General features: G+C 44.0%; 1 protein-coding gene across 1 annotated transcript in view; it reads right to left on the minus strand.

The window, feature by feature from the left end:
- LOC148530710 (uncharacterized) overlaps nucleotides 1-20,701 on the minus strand; it is a 108,390-nt gene that overhangs the window by 74,221 nt on the left and 13,468 nt on the right. Inside the window, exons 2-3 of the mRNA XM_088468286.1 lie at nucleotides 14,869-14,954; nucleotides 14,109-14,210 (exon numbers count right to left, since the gene is read on the minus strand). Of these exons, the coding sequence (XP_088324412.1) occupies nucleotides 14,109-14,210; nucleotides 14,869-14,954 (188 nt within the window). The remainder of the gene's footprint in view (nucleotides 1-14,108; nucleotides 14,211-14,868; nucleotides 14,955-20,701) is intronic.

Below are 20,701 nucleotides of genomic sequence, written 5' to 3' on the forward strand. Positions count from 1 at the left end.
AAAAGATATTCTAGACCTAATTCAGTCATTAAAAAAACCCAACAATTTCTGAGCGGTTTAACAAAATAATTTGTCAGTTAAGTGGTTATGGAAAATGTGTTGATGATGTGGTGACTGACAGTATAAAAGCTAACGCTGCTCATCGGGTCCTGCTTTAAGATTGTCTGATTATTTTTTGTTAAAGAGTCCCCTTGGAGGCATAGAAGCGGCTCATGTCCCAATATCCAGGTATTGGGATTACCCACTCTATTTAATAATATAAATGTATTTGAAAGTGGACATGTTCTTGCAGTAATAATGCTGCTGATTATCCATTAACTGAATGCTGCAGTGGATGAAGAACAGCTGTCTCACAAAGATATAAGCAGGATTTCAGATACTGTTTTAATAATGAATATAATGGTTACATAAACATTCGCAGAAATCTATATATACTCACTGTAGTTAGGAGACAGAAATAAGAAAAGAGGGATCTTCAAATAATTACATGTAATGAGTTTATAGATTAGATTAGTTAGCTAGAGACTAATAGCCTCACTTAATTACTGTACATCAATAGTATTATTTCATTTCGTATTTGTATTTTATTCAATTAAAATTTAACTATTTTACTAAAGATTGCCATCATGTCATTTTCAGTACTGTGGAGATCTTAGATTATACCTAAACACCTAATTCTTTACCCTTTTTTTTTTAAATCATTAAAGTTTAAGGAGATGCAGATGATTTATATACAGCGTGGTCAGTGCAGAGCTACAATCCAAATTAGATCTTTATTTTCAAAGTGAAAGGACTAAAATTCCTATAAATATCATATCCACTCCAGTAATCCAAGATATTGTTGTTGTTGTTATAATCTGCAACCTATGCCCCTCCCCACACTCACTCAACAGGGCATTTTAATTAAAATCATTAGCTTACTAGGGCACGACCTGGCAGCCGTCCATGTCGGCCACGAGGTCCATGTGCTTCTCACTGCTCTTGCTGGTAACCTTCTACTGCCCTCTGCAATTCGTCCTGCGGATTGGGGCGAGCTGTCAACGTTCTTACGCCAGCCCTCTCCCCATTCTCTGCTCCCAGAACTTTGGGCCTGGTCTGTCTCCACAAGCCGCAGCGTTAAGTTCTGGTCTCGTTCACTGTGGTTGCCAGTTCTGCCACTGCTCCCCTCAGCTCCAGCAGAATAAAGACCAGCACTACAGTGGTGCTTGCGGGGAAGATGTAGAGAGCTCTTCACACCCACAGGCTGCTCAGTTTTCCTTGCGAGGTCAGTAGGGATGCCCTGCCACCATCTTGGCCCCTGGGAACACTGAACCAGAATGGCTGTTGCATCTGGAGACCTTCTTCAAGCTCTTGTCTTGTACCGGGTCTTGTACTGCTAACTTGGTAAGATACCATGTGGTATTATTAAAGCTATGATGAATTTGTTTCCTAGTTGTGAGTGGGAGACTATCTATACATGACTCCCATACCATAAAGCGTTCCACGTATTTTTATTTGTATAGAAATGTCTCCACGCAGTCCATCCTGAACAGAAAATAAAGTTTGTTCAGGAATAGAGGTATTTGGGGAGGTGTACTGTCTATCTAGCCCTGCAGAATTGTTTTCCTACCAGTGGCACTGATAGCCAGTAGAAGTTTCCTACTTGCCATAGTTATTCGTATATTAGAATCAAATATATCCAAGATTGCCCATTCCGGGATAAAAGGCCCAAAATTTACAAGTTTAGCTTCTACATAGTGGCGAATAAGGTGCCAAGAATATTGGGCTATGGGGCAGGACCAGAGGCAATGATATGTATCAGCCTCCTCCTGATGACATTTTGGACAAGCATGGCTTTCCGAGGTCCCCATTGGGAAATGGTGGAGTGGGGATAGATAGCTATTATATGATATATATTAATGAAAAGTTAGGTGTACATGCTTGCTGGTAGTGTTTTCCTGGAAAACAAAAAGGCCTTTTCCAGTGTTGACATAGTTAGTTTAGGGAACTGGATCAACTATCCAGCCATACCCCCAGTTATCTTAGTATCGTACAAAATGTCCCTTAAAAATGTATAATGGACAGATATTGCCTTGTGGTTAGGTACAGGTTGCAAATACTATCCCAATCCCCATCCGAGAAATGGCCAATAACTTCTGTTATGCAGAAAACGGTTTGTAGGAAAGTTAAAGGATAAGGGCTAACCCTGGAAAATTTCAAAGAAACCTCTGTATAGCTTAGTAAGCGTTTGTTTTCTGTGGATAATAAAGATCCAATATTGTATATCCCCGCTAGTCTCCACAAAGTGAAAGGATGAGCAGCCATGCCATCCAGAAAATTACGGTTTCGGAGTAAAGGTAAGTATAGGGAGTGGAAAGCAATTAAGCCAGCCTTATGTCTGAGGATGTGCCAAATTTTCCTGGTCGTCCACAAAAGAGGATTCAGATTCAGATTATCTGGTATTTCCTGGTCATGTTGGTGGAGAAAACAAATGAGATCCATTTCACCCACAAATTCCTGTTCCAATTAAGTATTAGTGTAAACAGAAGTTTTGTGAAGCCAGTCACGCAAGTGCCTTAAGAGGCAGTAGCACACGCAGGGGGGTTTCTGAGTACCCAGAATCCCCCCCCACCCCTTGACGAACCCAGTGATCACAAAATTTGAGCGGATCCTGTAGTGTATGGCTGTGCTACATGCAGAGCACCGCAGCAGCCAATCGCCAGTGCCATCTCTTTAACCAGTCCCTGACTCCCACCTCAATGTGTCTCCTCAGCCAGCAGGCAGCTCCGTCCAGCCACACAGACAGTGGCCGGCCCACGCCACCTCCTCCCGGGATTGCCAGGCCCCGCCCACTGCCCCAGAGCAGCAGCAGCAGCGAGGCCCACACACAGTCTTCCCCCACTCCCAGACTGTACTCGGAGCAATGTCCTCACGCAGCCACTCACTGGAAGCAGCACGGTGACCACAGGGAGTCTGGCTCACACAATGGCAGCAGTTGCACCACGCCACCCCCCCGCGCTTAGAAGATGCTTGAATAGACATAAGGAAGGTCAGTACACCCAGCTGCACAGCACTCTTTCTGCTTCAATCACACAGTACTCCTCTCTCACATACAGTCATACACGCAGTGTTTATATATATATATATATAATGTGCATATACATATGTATATACATATTAGGGGTGTGCACCAGCCCCTTTTCGTGTTTTGGTTTTGGATCTGGATCTTTCTTCGTGTTTTGGATCTGGATTGGTTTTGCCAAAACCACCCTTCCGTGTTTTGGGTTCTGGGTTTTGTGTTTTGGATCTGTATTTTTTTTTAAAAAAGCATAAAAACAGCTAAAATCACAGGATGTGTTGGTTTTTCTGCTCCTATGCTATTATTAACCTCAATAACCTTAATTTCCACTAATTTCCAGTCTATTCTGAACAGCTCACACCTCACAATAGTGTTTTTATGTCCAAAAGGTTGCACTGAGGTAGCTGGATGACTATGCTAAGCGACACGAGTGGGCGGCACAAACACGTGACCCATCTAGGAGTGACACTGCAGTGGCAGACAGGATGGCAGTTTGAAAAACTAGGCCCCAAACTGTACATAATGCAAAGAAAAAAAAAGAGGTGCAAGATGGAATTGTCCTTGGGCCTCCCACCCACCCTTATGTTGTATAAACAGGACAGGCACACTTTAACAAAGCAATCATTTCAGCACCAGGGTCTGCCACACGACTGTGGCTGAAATGTTTGGTTCGTTTGGGCCCCCACAAAACAAGCTGGCAATTAATCTGTCCCTGCACAAACTGGCTCTACGGAGGCAAGATGTCGTCCTCATCCTCCTCATCCACCGATTCCTCACCCTCTTCAGTGTTGTGTACATCCTCATCCTCACAGAGTATTAACTCGTCCCCACTGGAATCCACCACCACAGGTCCCTCTGTATGTTCTGGAGGCTGGTCTCCCTGGAAGAGTTGATAATTCATTTTGATGAACATCATCTTCTCCACATTTTGTGGAAGCAACCTCCTACGCCTTTCGCTGTCAAGGTTCCCGGCTGCACTAAACACTCTTTCGGAGTACACACTGGAGGGGGGGCAACTCAGGTAAAATAGAGCCAGTTTGTACAGGGGCCTCCAAATTGCCTCTTTTTCCTGCCAGTAGAGGTATGGACTGTCTGACATACCTACTTGGATGCTGTCACCGATGTAATCCTCCACCATTCTGTCAATGGTGACAGTATCATATGTAGTGACAGTAGACATGTCAGAAATTGTTGCCAGGTCCTTCAGTCCGGACCAGATGTCCAAACTTGGTCCTGCCTGCCCTGCATCACCGCCAGCGGGTTGCTTAGGATAGCTAAGTTTTTTCCTGGCAGCCCCAGTTGCGGGAGAAAATGAAGAAGGAGCTGTTGACGTGTCACGTTCCGCTTCAGCTGACAGTGTGTTCACCAGCAGGTCTTTGCACCTCTGCAGGCTTGTGTCGGCCGGAAAGAGAGACACCACATATGCTTTAAACCTAGGATCGAGCACGGTGGCCAAAATGTAGTGGTCTGATTTCAACAGATTGACCACCCTGGAATCCTGGCAAAGCGAATGAAGGGCTTCATCCACAAGTCCCACATGCCGAGCGGAATCGCTCCGTCTTAGCTCCTCCTTCACTTTCTCCAGCTGCTTCTGCAAAAGCCTGATGAGGAGAATGACCTGACTCAAGCTGGCAGTGTCTGAACTGACTTCACGTGTGGCAAGTTCGAAGGGCTGGAGAACCTTGCACAACACGGAAATCATTCTCCACTGCGCTTGAGTCAGGTGCATACCCCCTCCTTTGCCTATGTCATAGGTGGATGTATAGGCTTGTATGGCCTTTTGCTGCTCCTCCATCCTCTGAAGCATATAGAGGGTTGAGTTCCACCGCGTCACAACCTCTTGCTTCAGGTGATGGCGGGGCAGGTTCAAGAGTGTTTGCTGGCGCTCCAGTCTTCGGCACGCAGTCGCTGAATGGCGAAAGTGGGCAGAAATTTTTCGGGCCACCCAAAGCGTCTCCTGTACGCCCCTGTCGCTTTTCAGAAAATTCTGCACCACCAAGTTTATTGTGTGAGCAAAACATGGGACGTGCTGGAATTTGCCCAGATGTAATGCCCGCACAATATTGGTGGCGTTGTCAGATATCACAAATCCCCAGGAGAGTCTAAGTGGGGTAAGCCACTGGGCGATGATTTCCCTCAGTTTCTCTAAGAGGTTGTCGGCGGTGTGCCTCTTACTGAAACCGGTGATAAACAGCGTAGCCTGCCTTGGAACGAGCTGGCGTTTCTGAGATGCTGCTACTGGTGACGCTGCTGCTGTTGCTGCGTAAGGTGATACATCTACCCAGTGGGCTGTCACAGTCATATAGTCCTTAGTCTGCCCTGTTCCACTTGTCCACATGTCCGTGGTTAAGTGGACATTGGGTACAACGGCATTTTTCAGGACACTGAGGACACTTTTTCTGACGTGTCTGTACAGTCTCGGTATCGCCTGCCTAGTGAAGTGGAATCTAGACGGGATTTGGAACCGGGGACACACTACCTCCATCAATTGTCTAAATCCCACTGCACTAATGGCGGATACCGGACGCACGTCTTACACCAACATAGCAGTCAAGGCCTCAGTTATACGTTTTGCTTCAGGATGACTGCTGTCGTACTTCATCCTCCTCGCTAAGGACTGTTGGAGGGTCAATTGTTTAGTAAAAGTAGTGGTGTTCCTACTTCCTCTCTGGGATGATGAACGACTCCCAGCAGCAGCAACAGCAGCAGCGGCAGCAGGAGGCGTAGCAATGCAGGATCCTCCGGAGGAATCCCGGATAGGAGAGTCAGTCATGCCAGTGACATGGCCTGCAGGACTACTTCCGATCCTGACTAAGGAGGAAATTGACGAGGAGGGAGTTGACGGTGTGGTTTGCAGGCGCTTGGATACAACAGGACAACGGGATTTAGGTGTCCCTGGACTGCTTACGGTCTTAGCCAAAGTTTCTGAACTTGACAGTAACTTTTTATGAACGCGCTGCAGGTGCCGTATAAGGGAGGATGTTCCTAGGTGGTTAACGTCCCTACACCTACTTATTTCACCTTTACATATGGTACATATGGCAAGACAGTTGTCCGGATTTGGATAGAAATATTGCCAGACCAAAGAGGTGGAATGTTTGGTCTTCTGCCCAGGCATGACCGTGATGGGCTTTTTCATCCCACGGACAACAACTGTCTCCCCCGGAGCCTGATTTAAACAAACCACATCACCATCAGAATCCTCCTCGCCAACTTCCTCCTCAGCGCCAGCTACACCAGTATCCTCATTCTGTTGTACTTCAACAGTGACATCTTCAATTTGCATATCAGCAAGTGGACTGTGGGTGCTCCTTTCAGCACTTGCAGGGGGCGTGCAAATGGTGGAAAGAGCCACCTCTTCCTGTCCAGTGCTGGGAAGGTCAGGCATCGCAACCACCACCACACTTGGACTCTCCTTGGGGATTTGTGATATCTTCTTAGAACGCACAGTTCTTCGCTGTGCTTTTGCCAGCTTAACTCTTTTTTGATTTTTTTAGTGGAAGGAGGGCTTCCATCGTCATGTGAAGCTGAACCACTAGTCATGAACATAGGGAAAGACCTTAGCCATTCCTTGCCACTCCGTGTCGTAGATGGCATATTGGCAAGTTTACGTTTCTCTTCAGATGATTTAAATGTTTTTTTCAAGGTCATTTTCCTGAACTTTGTCATTTGGGATTGTATGTGCCCTCTACTATGACATTGGGCATCGGCCTTGGCAGACGACGTTGATGGCATGTTATCGTCTATGTCATGACTAGTGGCAGCAGCTTCAGCACTAGGAGGAAGTGGTTCTTGATCTTTCTCTATTTTATTTTTATCGGAGAAAGTTTGGTCCTCCATTTATGTTATATCGATTTGATATATACGTGTGGCTAAGGCGCACACAAACACAGAAAATATTTTTTTTATTTTTGCTGGAGAGTAGTGCACTTTGTGGGTTACACCACCCTTTAAGAAATGAGCCAGCCGGCTCTTTACTTATGGGACACAGGCGCACGCTTGGCGCTGCTCCTTTGTTGATGCACGTGTGGCTACTGCGCACACAATTCACAAACACAGAAAAAAAATTTTTATTTGGTTTGGAGTGTACTTTGGGGGTTACAGCACCCTTTAACGGTCAAGCCAGCCGGCCCTTTACTTATGACACAGGCGCACGCTTGGCACTACTTTGTTGATGTACGTGCGGCTACTGCGCACACAATTCACAAACACAGAAAATATTTTTTTTATTTGGTTTGGACTGGAGTGTACTTTGGGGGTTACAGCACCCTTTAACGGTTAAGCCAGCCGGCCCTTTACTTATGACACAGGCGCATGCTTGGCACTACTTTGTTGATGCACGTGCGGCTACTGCGCACACAATTCACAAACACAGAAAATATTTTTTTATTTGGTTTGGAGTGTACTTTGGGGGTTACAGCACCCTTTAATGGTCAAGTCAGCCGGCCCTTTACTTATGACACAGGCGCACGCTTGGCACTACTTTGTTGATGCACGTGCGGCTACTGCGCACACAATTCACAAACACAGAAAATATTTTTTTATTTGGTTTGGAGTGTACTTTGGGGGTTACAGCACCCTTTAACGGTCAAGCCAGCCGGCCCTTTACTTATGACACAGGCGCACGCTTGGCACTACTTTGTTGATGTACGTGCGGCTACTGCGCACACAATTCACAAACACAGAAAAAAAATTTTTATTTGGTTTGGAGTGTACTTTGGGGGTTACAGCACCCTTTAACGGTCAAGCCAGCCGGCCCTTTACTTATGACACAGGCGCACGCTTGGCACTACTTTGTTGATGCACGTGCGGCTACTGCGCACACAATTCACAAACACAGAAAATATTTTTTTATTTGGTTTGGAGTGTACTTTGGGGGTTACAGCACCCTTTAACGGTCAAACCAGCCGGCCCTTTACTTATGACACAGGCGCACGCTTGGCACTACTTTGTTGATGCACGTGCGGCTACTGCGCACACAATTCACAAACACAGAAAATATTTTTTTATTTGGTTTGGAGTGTACTTTGGGGGTTACAGCACCCTTTAACGGTCAAGCCAGCCGGCCCTTTACTTATGACACAGGCGCACGCTTGGCACTACTTTGTTGATGCACGTGCGGCTACTGCGCACACAATTCACAAACACAGAAAATATTTTTTTATTTGGTTTGGAGTGTACTTTGGGGGTTACAGCACCCTTTAATGGTCAAGCCAGCCGGCCCTTTACTTATGACACAGGCGCATGCTTGGCACTACTTTGTTGATGCACATGCGGCTACTGCGCACACAATTCACAAACACAGAAAATATTTTTTTATTTGGTTTGGAGTGTACTTTGGGGGTTACAGCACCCTTTAACGGTCAAGCCAGCCGGCCCTTTACTTATGACACAGGCGCACGCTTGGCACTACTTTGTTGATGCACGTGCGGCTACTGCGCACACAATTCACAAACACAGAAAATATTTTTTATTTGGTTTGGAGTGTACTTTGGGGGTTACAGCACCCTTTAATGGTCAAGCCAGCCGGCCCTTTACTTATGACACATGCGCACGCTTGGCACTACTTTGTTGATGCACGTGCGGCTACTGCGCACACAATTCACAAACACAGAAAATATTTTTTTATTTGGTTTGGAGTGTACTTTGGGGGTTACAGCACCCTTTAACGGTCAAGCCAGCCGGCCCTTTACTTATGACACAGGCGCACGCTTGGCACTACTTTGTTGATGTACGTGCGGCTACTGCGCACACAATTCACAAACACAGAAAAAAGTTTTTTATTTGGTTTGGAGTGTACTTTATGGGTTACAGCACCCTTTAACGGTCAAGCCAGCCGGCCCTTTACTTATGACACAGGCGCACGCTTGGCACTACTTTGTTGATGCACGTGCGGCTACTGCGCACACAATTCACAAACACAGAAAATATTTTTTTATTTGGTTTGGAGTGTACTTTGGGGGTTACAGCACCCTTTAACGGTCAAGCCAGCCGGCCCTTTACTTATGACACAGGCGCACGCTTGGCACTACTTTGTTGATGCACGTGCGGCTACTGCGCACACAATTCACAAACACAGAAAATATTTTTTTATTTGGTTTGGAGTGTACTTTGGTGGTTACAGCACCCTTTAACGGTCAAGCCAGCCGGCCCTTTACTTATGACACAGGCGCACGCTTGGCACTACTTTGTTGATGCACGTGCGGCTACTGCGCACACAATTCACAAACACAGAAAAAATATTTTTTTTTAGAACTTGCGGGGAGCACCCCTGATGGACAGAGCACCCCATGGACAACACTACAGCACCCCTTTAGGACTGGGACACTGCACAGGACTTTGGAGTGGACACAGCCCCTATGGACAACTGACTGCACAACACAGTCCAGCCAGCCCCTATGGACTTTGAAGTAGTGGACACAGCCCCTATGGACAACAGCAGCACAGGGCAGCACAGCACAACACTACTCTGCACTACACTACACAGCCCAGCCAGCCCTAACTTCCACCCTCCCTCTTCACTGTCCACAGCCGAGTGAGAAAATGGCGCCGACGCGGGTACCTTATATAGGATCCAAAACCCGCGAGACCCGGAAGGCGGGATGATGACGTTTTGCCTCGATTTCAGATCCGAGTCAAGCGGGAAAAGTCGAGCCTGACTCGGATCGGCCTCGGATCGGGGGGGTTCGGATTTCAGAAATCTGAACCCGCTCACCCCTAATACATATATACATCTAATGTGTATATATATCTATATATATAGATATATATACACATCTAATGTGTGTATATATATATATATATATATGTATATATACATATGTGTATATATATATATATTTGATGTGTGCATGTATATATATAGAACCCCCATAAAAATCCTGCGTTTGCCCCTGAGAGGGCCGCGTGATTGTAAATTACTATGTCTGGGAAATTAATGTCTCCATTTGATTTTGGCTGGCAAAGTTTTTGTAAGACAATGCGTGAACGGCCCACCTTCCAGATACATTTACGAAACAGGGCATTTATCAATTGTACATCCGCTTTAGTCAAGATTTTAGGGAGTGACTGTAGAGGATATAGCAGGCGAGGCACTGCCCCCATTTTAAGTAAATTAGCTCTCCCTAGGAAGGATAGTGGCAAGCGTTACCAACCCTTTACATCATTGGTAAGGGTACGTATAGCCCGACCCTATGCTAAGCCTATATAAATCTGCGGGATTGCGGGGCAGAGCTATACCCAGATATGGTATATGAGTTTTGGCCCATTGTAAGTTTTGGCCCATTGTAAGGGAAACCTTACCAGGAAGGACATACTGTATACTCATACCATAGAGTAACAGTGCTGTAGATTTGTCCATATTAACACAGAAACCTGAGATGGACCCAAATAAATCTATCTTCTAAATATCTGGGAAAGAGACTGATCAGGATTAGCTATATATAGAAGGATATCATCGGCAAACACCAAAATTTTAATTTCTTTGCGCCCCACCCCTATGCCCGGAAAAACTGCCCAATTTTGGAGTGTTCTCAGTAGGGGGTCTAATGCTAGATTAAATAGTAAAGGAGATAGAGAGCAACCCTGACGGGTGCCCCTCTCCAGGATATAATGAAGTCCTACAGTCCCATTAATTAGTAAAGAGGTGGAGGGGTTGTCGTAAAAATAACGTATCAGATTTATAAATCCTTCCCCAAAGCCCTGCCCCTCCAATACCTTAAATAGATGTGGCCACAGCACCATATCAAAAGCCTTGTGATCATCTAGACTTAACAGCATATTCTGCTGCATGGGAGAAATATGAGAAGCTATAATTGCTGCTACTGCTGTGCGTATGGCCTTTATTGCATGACTACCCTGAACAAAACCCAATTGGTGTTCACTTAAAATAGAAGGAAGTATAGTTTGGAGCAGCATCATCATGATTTTAACTAGAAGCTTAAAGTCTACATTCAGTAGACTGATAGGTCTGTATGAAGATAATAGGAGTCTTTGTCAGGTTTTGGTATAACAGTCATATAGTATCGGTATTCAAATCCCGACGCTGGAAGACTGGCAGCAGAGAAGTTCCCGTCAGCTCCAAAGGTAAGTATTTACTAACCATACTTCCCCCCTAACCCTCCTTTAGGGGTGCCTAACCCTAACCTCCCTCCCTAGTGTCTAACCCTAACCCCCCTCTAAGTGCCTAAACCTAACCTTCCCTTCCCCGCAGCCTAAACCTAAGTCTCCCGGGGGGGTGCCCAACCCTAACCTCCCCCTGGTGGTGCCTCTCTAACCCCCCCTTTCCCTAGCCTAACCCTAACCCTTCCGGGGGGGTGCCTAACCCTAAGTCTCTCCAGGAGCCCTAAAACTTAACCCTCCCCCCCACGGCTGTCCGCGCCCGGCACCCGGCTTACCTTCGTTCGGTATGCCAGGCGTCAGGCTCCCGGCATAGGTCTAATGACAGGCGTCGGGATTTCGACGTCTGTCCTGTAGACGGATGTTTCAAAGAAACTGTAGTATGGCGCCGTCGAGATGGTTTCAACATTACCGCTAATAGTTTACCAGCTCTATTACCCCACGATAATATTTATTTTTCATGTAGTCTAATGAATGTTTCGCTTGCGTCGCCAAATAGGTCTCTAGTAGTTGGCGTGCTTGCTTATAGGCGGGCACTCATTGCCTTCTCAGATGGATGCGCAGAATAAGCCTGAAAAGAGTTAATCATAGAAGATCTAAGGGAGTTATACTCCACCCTGGCTTCTTTCTTTTTGTGCGACACATAACTGATAATGTGGCCCCTCATGGTTGCCTTGGAGGTGTCCCAAAACAGTCGGGCGGTCCCAATATTCTAAATTGTCATCAACATAGTTAGTCCAATGGTAAGTGAGATATGATTCGAATGAGCTAAATAATAAGGGAATCGCCAAATTCGGTCTGTCTGGTGCATGTATGGATGAGACAGAGCTATTGAGAAAGGGGCATGATCCGACACAATTATATCATTGATATCTAACCGATTAATATGAGTCATCAACTCATCCGATATTAGAAATTTGTCGATCCGCGAGAGGGACCCAATGTTATGATTTGCGGTTAGCAAATCATCTTGGTTTCAGTTGCCAGTCATATTTGTTACTGGGATACTGCATCATGTCCTGTCCTTGTTCTGGCTTTTTGCAGGAAGCTGGAAATCCTGTCTTGTCTGTGTTTAAATCATAGCCTGTCATTCATGTCTGTCTGTGTGTTTTGTATCATGTGCTCACTAATTACTAGCTGTCTGTGTGCAGAGCTCAGGTGCACTCATGCCTTTGATTAGGAAGTGCTCTCTCCAGGAATTGGTTCTGATTGGACCCTGCTTCCTTTAAGTTTCAGCCAGCCCTGCACTCCATGCCGGTTATATTGTCTGACGTCCGGAGAGTGTTTGTTCTCAGAAGTCTGAATCTTTGCCGGTCTTACCTTGAGTTATTCTTCCAGTGTCCTGCACCTGCCTGTCTGTTTAGTATTAGCCTGTGAAATATACCCTGCTGCTGCCTGTGGGATTTTCATACCAGAGTCCAGCCAAGCCATGTCAGTCTGTTTCCTGCCTGTGTTCCTGTCGTGCCAGAGTTCACCTGTCTGCCATATTGCTCCAGACATACTTCAGCCTGCATTTTATCTTGGCTCTCAAGCTACATCTCGGCTGTCATAGCCGCACCACGGCCCGCAAGGCCGCATCATAGCCTGCATCTCATCTCGGCTGTCATAGCCACACCACGGCCCGCAAGGCCTCATCATAGCCTGCATCTCATGTCGGCTGTCATAGCCACACCACGGTCTGCAAGGCCGCATCGTTAAGGTTCCACTTGCACCCCAGCCCTCAAGGCCGCACCTTGTACTTTGTTACTTCAGCCACTAGTCCTTGTCTGCATTTTGTCTGTCTAGTTCTTGTATGTATCTTGCCTGTCTAGTCCTTGTTTATTTTTCTGTCAGTCTTGTCATAGTCCATTCTTGTCTAGTCTAGTCTTGTTTTGATATCCTGCAGTATCACAGTCCTGGTCATCCCTGCTGTGCAGCCTACTTAGTTTGTCCTCTCGCTTCGGGCCTGACTACCCAGCTGCACCATTGTCCGTAGACATTTCTGAGACCTATCATCTGCCGCTGCTAGAGTATCCTGTCACTCACATCAGTTCCTGTACTTATCACTTGCAGCTTCACTCCAGCTAGTACCAGTACAGGAAGGACTGCCGCTCTTCAGCCGTGTTTCTAGTCAGCAGTCCTGCGGTCTCTCATTGGTTGTGTAAGCCTCTACTGCTAGAGGCATAAATCCAGGCAGCCACCTAAGTACCGGTGTGTAAATAAATCACTAAGGGAACAGCGAGTGGCTGTTATTGGTAGAAGATCCTCTCCCTGGCTCTAGAGGTCTTACACAACCATGAGAGAACTGTAACACCCATGTACCATGGAAAGATGGGTACACATCCTATCCATCGGATTTAATAATCTCCAAGGGTCTGCTAAACTTAAATTAATTGCAAAAGAGCAAAGTAATTGACATTGTGCAGAGGATAATCTAGGTCCAGGTGGTGACTTGTCTACCAAAGAATCCTCTACCATATTGAAGTCTCCTCCTACAACAAGCGGGTTATTAGTTCGACTGAAGGAGTTGACCTAGATTCTGAAAATATACATGGGTATTTGTATGAGGGGCATAGAGGTTAACCAAGGTGTATATAGTATGAAATACCTCAATATCCATTATAATATAACGTCCATCAGGATCAATTATCTGTGATAATATGGAAATTGGTAAGTCTCTTCGAAAAAGTATGGCCACCCCTCTAGCTTTTGTATGAAAAGGGGCAGAGATACAAGAACCTATCCAAGATGCCCGTAGCGAATTGTCTTCACTAGAGATTCAATGAGTTTCTTGAAGAAATATCACATTTGGGCTGAATTTTTTAAGATGGGTCACTACCCTTTTACGCTTATAGGCGTGTTTAGTCCACCAACATTCCAGGAAATTATTTGCAATGGCCTAGGGGGGAGAGAAGTAGAAATAGTGGCATTAGAAGACGACATGGCTACTCACCCTCCAACCAGGAGACGACATAATGCAGAATCGTCCTCATTTGCCAGTTTGCACGGGTATAAATCAGAAGTTTCCCACCAGGCTTCTTGACTGGAACAATAACTATCCAGTACAATAACAAAATGAGTAATAAAATTGAACACAGAAACTATAGAGTCGCGGCTACAGTGTACAATCATTAAATGCAATCTACAATGCCTCATAACACCCATTTTCTATTTTTTTTTTCTCAATAACCAAAAAAATTAGTGGGCACCATCTAGGTTTAGAGGTGCACACAAATAACAGCAAAAAAGGAATAAAAGGAATCAAGATAATTATCGGGAGTCTAGCCCACAAGGAGAAATAACAGAAGTGTTATAATTCCCTGCCCAAGAGGACATACCCCACCAATCATTAACTTTAAAATAGATCTTACTAATGTCTCATCTGTTTGGGGAACGAGGAGGCAATCTATGGGTCATGAAGTGTGATTTTGCAGCAGCAGGGTCTGTGAAGAACAGTTGAGAACCATTTTCCACAGCCCCTAATTTTGCTGGGTATAGTAATGCAAACCTAATATTTTTATTATGGAGAAAGGAGCAGACTTCAGTAAATTCTTTTAGTTTTTGGGTTACCACAGCAGAAAAGTCTTGAAAGACTAGGAGTTTGTGCCCATTAACGATTAATTCTCTGAACCTATGTTATGCAGCAAGAACTTTTTCCTTGGTTCTATACTCTAAATATTGTGCTATCACTGGGTGAGATCTCTGATAAGCACCTTTGCGCTCAGCTCCATTCCTATGAGCGCTCTCAATATGTGGAACCTTGATATCATCCAGGATCCCCAATACTGTGGCCAAGTCTCTAGTAAGAAAAGAGGTTAAATTTTACCCCGTTATTGACTCTGGTACCCCTACAAATCTTAAGTTATTTCGTCTGGATCTGTTTTCTAAGTCGTCTAACTTTTCCTGAAGTTGTTGTGTGAGCCTTTCATGCATTGCCACCTCAGTTTGACAAGATCATAAACGATCCTCAGTATCACTAACCCTCGACTCTAATGCTGTTATTCGGGAGGCATGAGAATCAATTTGAGCCAGACCCGCATCTAAACGGAGGTCATAAAATATCTTATCCATGAGTGTCATCATAAAGTCAGAGACCTCTTTAACAGTTAAGGGGGAAGCTATAAATTTAGGAGACTGTGAGCTACCCGGATCAGAGCGTGTTGGAGAAGACGGGCCAGATTTTTGACGTGGCGCCTTAGTTTTCCCCTGTTTATTCAAGGAGGTATGTTGTTTGGGTGGCATGGTTTTGTCAATATACTTGTCCATGCCCTGAAGCACTCAAAAAATATTACGAAATGTAACCCCCCTTTACTCTCTAAAAGCGATACTGGGTTACTAACACCTTTGTTACTCCTAATGTACCCACCCTTAGCATTCCTCTAAGTGGTGTACATCCCCAATGTAAGTGCCTCCACCCAAGTACTTATGGTTTATGTGGGTCTACTTGGGAAAACCCAATGGTTAAAATATATAGTGTGGTGTATAGATAATGTGTAATCACAATACAATACTGTATCATTTCACTTCACATTTACCACCAATTTCTTTTCCTTCCATAGATTCCGCAGTAATGGCTCTCCCACTGTAATCACTCCAAGCATACAGATAGTTGGCTTGTCATATATTACTTTTATGAAGAACTTAAATGAAAGTTGTTCCCATACATAGGCATTCACTTTACATTTGAGATAACATTAATGACAATGCAGTAACAATATTATTACAATTTACAATGCTTATACTACTACCTTGAATATGGCACCGAATAGCCTAAACTTCTAAGCAATAAAGTATTACAATCCTAAGGACTAAGGATATAAATATTTCAAGTTCATAAATCACAGATACTGTCCCTGGTATTAGTCCAATGGTCCTTTAACCTAGTTATGGGACTTCCTCTTGTGGCTGTAGAATTTACTTGGAAACTTTGTTATAGTTTGCTAAAGTAATGAGCAATTACTCTCCTAAATATCCACTTGTTACACTGTAGCTTTTGCTGTTCTTAATATACTGTAGTAATACTCAATACGTAGTTATAGTACAACTGTCTCTGAGATTACTCTGGCTCAAGTTACACTGTATTCAGGTACTGTTTTAGACCCTGGATTAACTCTACAGAATGTAATTAGAGGTTTCCTCTGATATAGTCTAAAAGGTATATATCTATAGTTTCTCTGGTATGAAGTTTGTTAATTGCTCCTTATAATCCTGGGATATAAGCCTCTATCCCTAGAGAGCCTCTTTGCTACCACTAGGGATATCTGTGTCTGTGTGAGCGCCTCTCAGTCTCCGGCTCTCATTGGCTGCACGCTGGACCGGCTCCCAATCAGCGGCATATAGCAGCCGTGATTGATGGCCCTGCAGCCGCTGAGCTCATAGCCGTGCACCGGCTCACCTTTCAACAAGCGCCACTGGGCAACAGCACTACCCCCTCCTTTGGTAGGGAACGCCCCCCATCGGCGCGGGTCCCTCCGCTCCTCTGCGCCACCGGGACCACCTGCTGCGATGCCGCCTCTCCTGCCAGACAGGGTGAATACCACTATCTCACCTTCTTCCCCAGCTCCGGCTGGGCTCACTCTCTGGCTCTGCCCCCCTGCACCCGGCAGCTCATCGCCACTCACTGGCTGCCCGGGTCACAGGAGGGCAGTCACTGGAGGGAGGGATCAGCAGACTGCCTGTCAGCTGCTGCTAACAGCTGTTATATATCCTCCCTCTCACCCGATCCTCTTTTCCTGACAGGAACCAATTCACTCCCACCTATATTACTCCGCTCCTTTTCCTCCAGTGCATCCAACACACTGTAGCACATCCTCACCACAGATATAAAAAAGTACCACATAAATTGATATGTTAATACATTAAATACATATATCATGAATTGTGACTATACACATATATATTTTACCTCATAATTTGTACATTTATAAATATTACATAGATTTGTAAGTACAGTTCTTATTTTAACCCTTAACCAGGGTTACAGATAGGATCACCTAATGGTTACTGAAAATAGATCGGGCTCCTGGGCAGGGGTGTTTACATTTCTTATATAATCATATGATTGATCCCCGTGGGCAGTGTCCCTAGAAATACAAATTACATTGTTCTGTCAGAATTTCCTGGATAAATCTATCTCCAGTGAAAATAAAGAATTATTACAAGAAAACACTAATATGATGTTAATTGACCACCACTAGATGTCAGCAATGGATTGTTACAAGATTTGTTAGTGTCAACATAGCATTAAAATTATCACAATTGACAGTCTAGCATACATACACCATTCATCAATCACAACTTATAAGTAAATGTTTTCATTTAGGATAATATCAGCATGTCCATAATGTCACAGTTAGCCAGTATAGATGTTAGTGCCTATGGCAAAAATCTTAGGCAACCATATTGATATATACACGCTTGCAATAGTGCAGTGTGTATCCTATTAGCAGCAAGTGCTGCGTGTCTCCCGACGCGCGTTTTGCTTAGTCAGCTTTTTCATAGGATCCTTTTTCATAGGATCCAAGTTGTGATTGATGAATGGTGTATGTATGCTAGACTGTCAATTGTGATCGTTACATTCACAATGCTGTCTTAGTATGTGTGAGATGTGTTGGAAATACTATACTATTATTTAATAGAGTGAGCTTTTGTTTAGACAGAATGCAACTGCGATACTAACAGAAGCTATATATCCTCTAGTCCCTCTTTTCACTTTAATACTGCCAATTCAGGCAGAGTAATATTATACCAGAGTGGCTAATAGAGGTGTTTATTTACCATCATATTATGGTGACATTATATAGATTATACATAGAGATGGCTACATTTACAACACTATATATGTGAGAGATATATATTGTAGTCAATCAATATGTTACTATAAAATGGGCCTCTGGTTTGGATAATAGGTTACTCTAATAGAATATCCAGATCTTTTTCACTATATCAGAAACCAATATTTTTATTAGAACTGGATATAAATTAGTAGAACCTACCAAATGGTAATTAACAGTGGTTACCCCTATGTCTAATGAGAGGGTTAAAAGATTTTAGTATTTCCATACATATAAGGGTTATAATATCATAGATGATCTCCCTATAATACGATCACCATCATACACCAATCGCCAATATTGAAATAATACCATATTTCCATCAATGGATCTTTATTGAATATATTAATACATTACTTTAAAAGCACAATGATCACAGGAGTCACTACCGCTCGTTATACAATCCTGATAAGAGGACCCTCTTAAGGAGAATATTACATTATAAGCGGCAAAATATTAGCCTTTACTGATAACATGTGACAATGATATTGTAATTACTAAGAGATAGAATTATTTGCAAGTCTTGATAGCGTCATATTTTGTTTTAATTCACTTTATGTATTGTGTGTGTGTCATTTTGTTTTCTTTATATTTCGCTGTATAATTTTAATTGATCAATAAAAGTTAGATTTTAGTTATTCTGGATCCCAAATTGATGGTATAATTACAATGATTACATCACTGCTAGGTCCGGGTGTGCCCCAAATAGGAATACTTCTTCTTTTTTCTTTGTTTTCATGTGATTTTTATTTCTGGGAGCACCTCCCATTGCGACTATAATAAACTTTTTTGTACTAATATAGTAGGGAAGGACCATTGATAATTTTTTGAGTCTGTGCCGGTGTTTTCTGTTGTATCTATATTGACATGAAACCAGTAAGAGAAGAAGAAAGGCCATATACATTGTTTATAATTAGTAGGGTTCTATATAACTCTGACTCCCTTCTTGCATTTATTACACATCTCACGGTTATACACTCATATTTTTATAAGTAGCACCAGCACTTCGTACATTTTGTTACACTTCATTATACGGATACTAAATAACTGATATCTATCATATGTATGCTCATTGGAATGCAGAAATGAACTAATATTTTCACCAATCCAAGAAATTAGAGTGTTAGTGGTAACAACACCTACTTATCATATATCTAAATAGATACAACTTATAAAAAAAATTTCATATACATAACATAGGTATACCTCTTTAATTTTATAATAACATATTAAAAGTTATGTTTTAACAAATTTTCACTTTGGAATATTTATTTAAGTGTGCCCCAACAAAGAGCCTTTCTTCTACTCTTATTGGTTTCATCCTGGCACTTGAGGCAGAAAAAGCATTTAACTGCATTACTTTTGGAGCTCTTGGCTCGATAAATTTCTCTGGTAAATTTCTGGAAGGCATATCAGCTTTATACCATTCCCTCTCTATGACAATCTTGGTGAATCAAGTTACTTCTTTCTCCTCCAAGATCGCCAATGGTCTGCATCAGGGATGTCTCCTTTCTCCTCTTATAATTGCACTGGTCATAGAACTTGTGCTAATACAGGAATTTCCGGCGTCAAGGTGGGACTCTCTGAGCAAAAGATCGCATTATATTTGGACCTCCATGAGCGCGTCCTATTCTCCACGGTGCGGACATGTGTGCCACCATGTTGGTCAGTGTCACCTGATCAGTTTCCTCCAATGGGTGTCCGGTGGTGGGTCAGCTGTTGTCATTGACTTCAGGGTATTTTGAAAGTCTTGTGGGACAAGGAATTGCCTGTACAACTTCCCTTCACTATTGACTACTAGCTCTTGCTGCGTCCTAGGCTCATTACAGTTTCCATAGTGTATTCGAAACCTGTTCTGTTTTCCAGTGTCAGTATCTCCTGTAGAGGTATTCAGTACTCATCCGAGCATCTGCTTCATCAGGGCTGTCTCCCAGTGCTCACTAGCATCTGCATCACCAGCAGTGGGATCCAGTGCACAACTTAGCATCTGGTCTCCCAGAACTGCTCCTATCGCTAACCAGTGTCTACACCATCAGAAGTGGGACTCGGTTCACAACTTAGCGTCTGGTCTCCCAGAGCTGCTCCCATCGCTAACCAGCATCTACGTCAGACCACAGTCAGTGTCTGGTTGTCCAGAGTTGATCCCATTGCTTAACAGCGACCACTTCATCCTATAGGTGGTTCTAGTACTCACTCAGCGTCTGATTCACCTGTGCTATCCCCATCGCTTGTCAGCGACTGCAGGATCTCTTCTCAAGTCTTCTTCAGCACATTTCTGCCATTACCCTTAGTGGCCTACACAGTACTCTTATATTTGTTAGTAGGACTTTAGGTACCTACCCCAGGGGCTGTGACCTGTTCATCTGGTGCAGCGAACACCCACATCCTGCTTGGAGGGGTCACTGGTGAAGACCAGCAGGTGGACTAGACTCCGCGCCTCGGGCTAGGTCTTGCCAACACCTGAGAGTGGCATATGAGGAGGTCCTATATACTCCAACCCCAATTCCAGTCTCCTGCTCACCCTAGCCCTCCAGCCACTGAGCCTTGTGCAGAGGACAACCAGTATCCAGGTGTGACACCTACTCTTGTTAGTGGATCCTCCCCTCTCCTTGCCACCACTATTTGCTGACATTGATCTCTATGCTCAATTCTTCTGGGTACAAGATTAGCACCCAAAAAACAGAAGTCTTAGACTTCTACATCCACAAAGCAG

This window comes from Taudactylus pleione, unplaced genomic scaffold (assembly GCF_031769625.1).
Source record: "Taudactylus pleione unplaced genomic scaffold, aTauple2 ptg000085l, whole genome shotgun sequence".
Taxonomy (NCBI): Eukaryota; Metazoa; Chordata; class Amphibia; order Anura; family Myobatrachidae; genus Taudactylus; species Taudactylus pleione.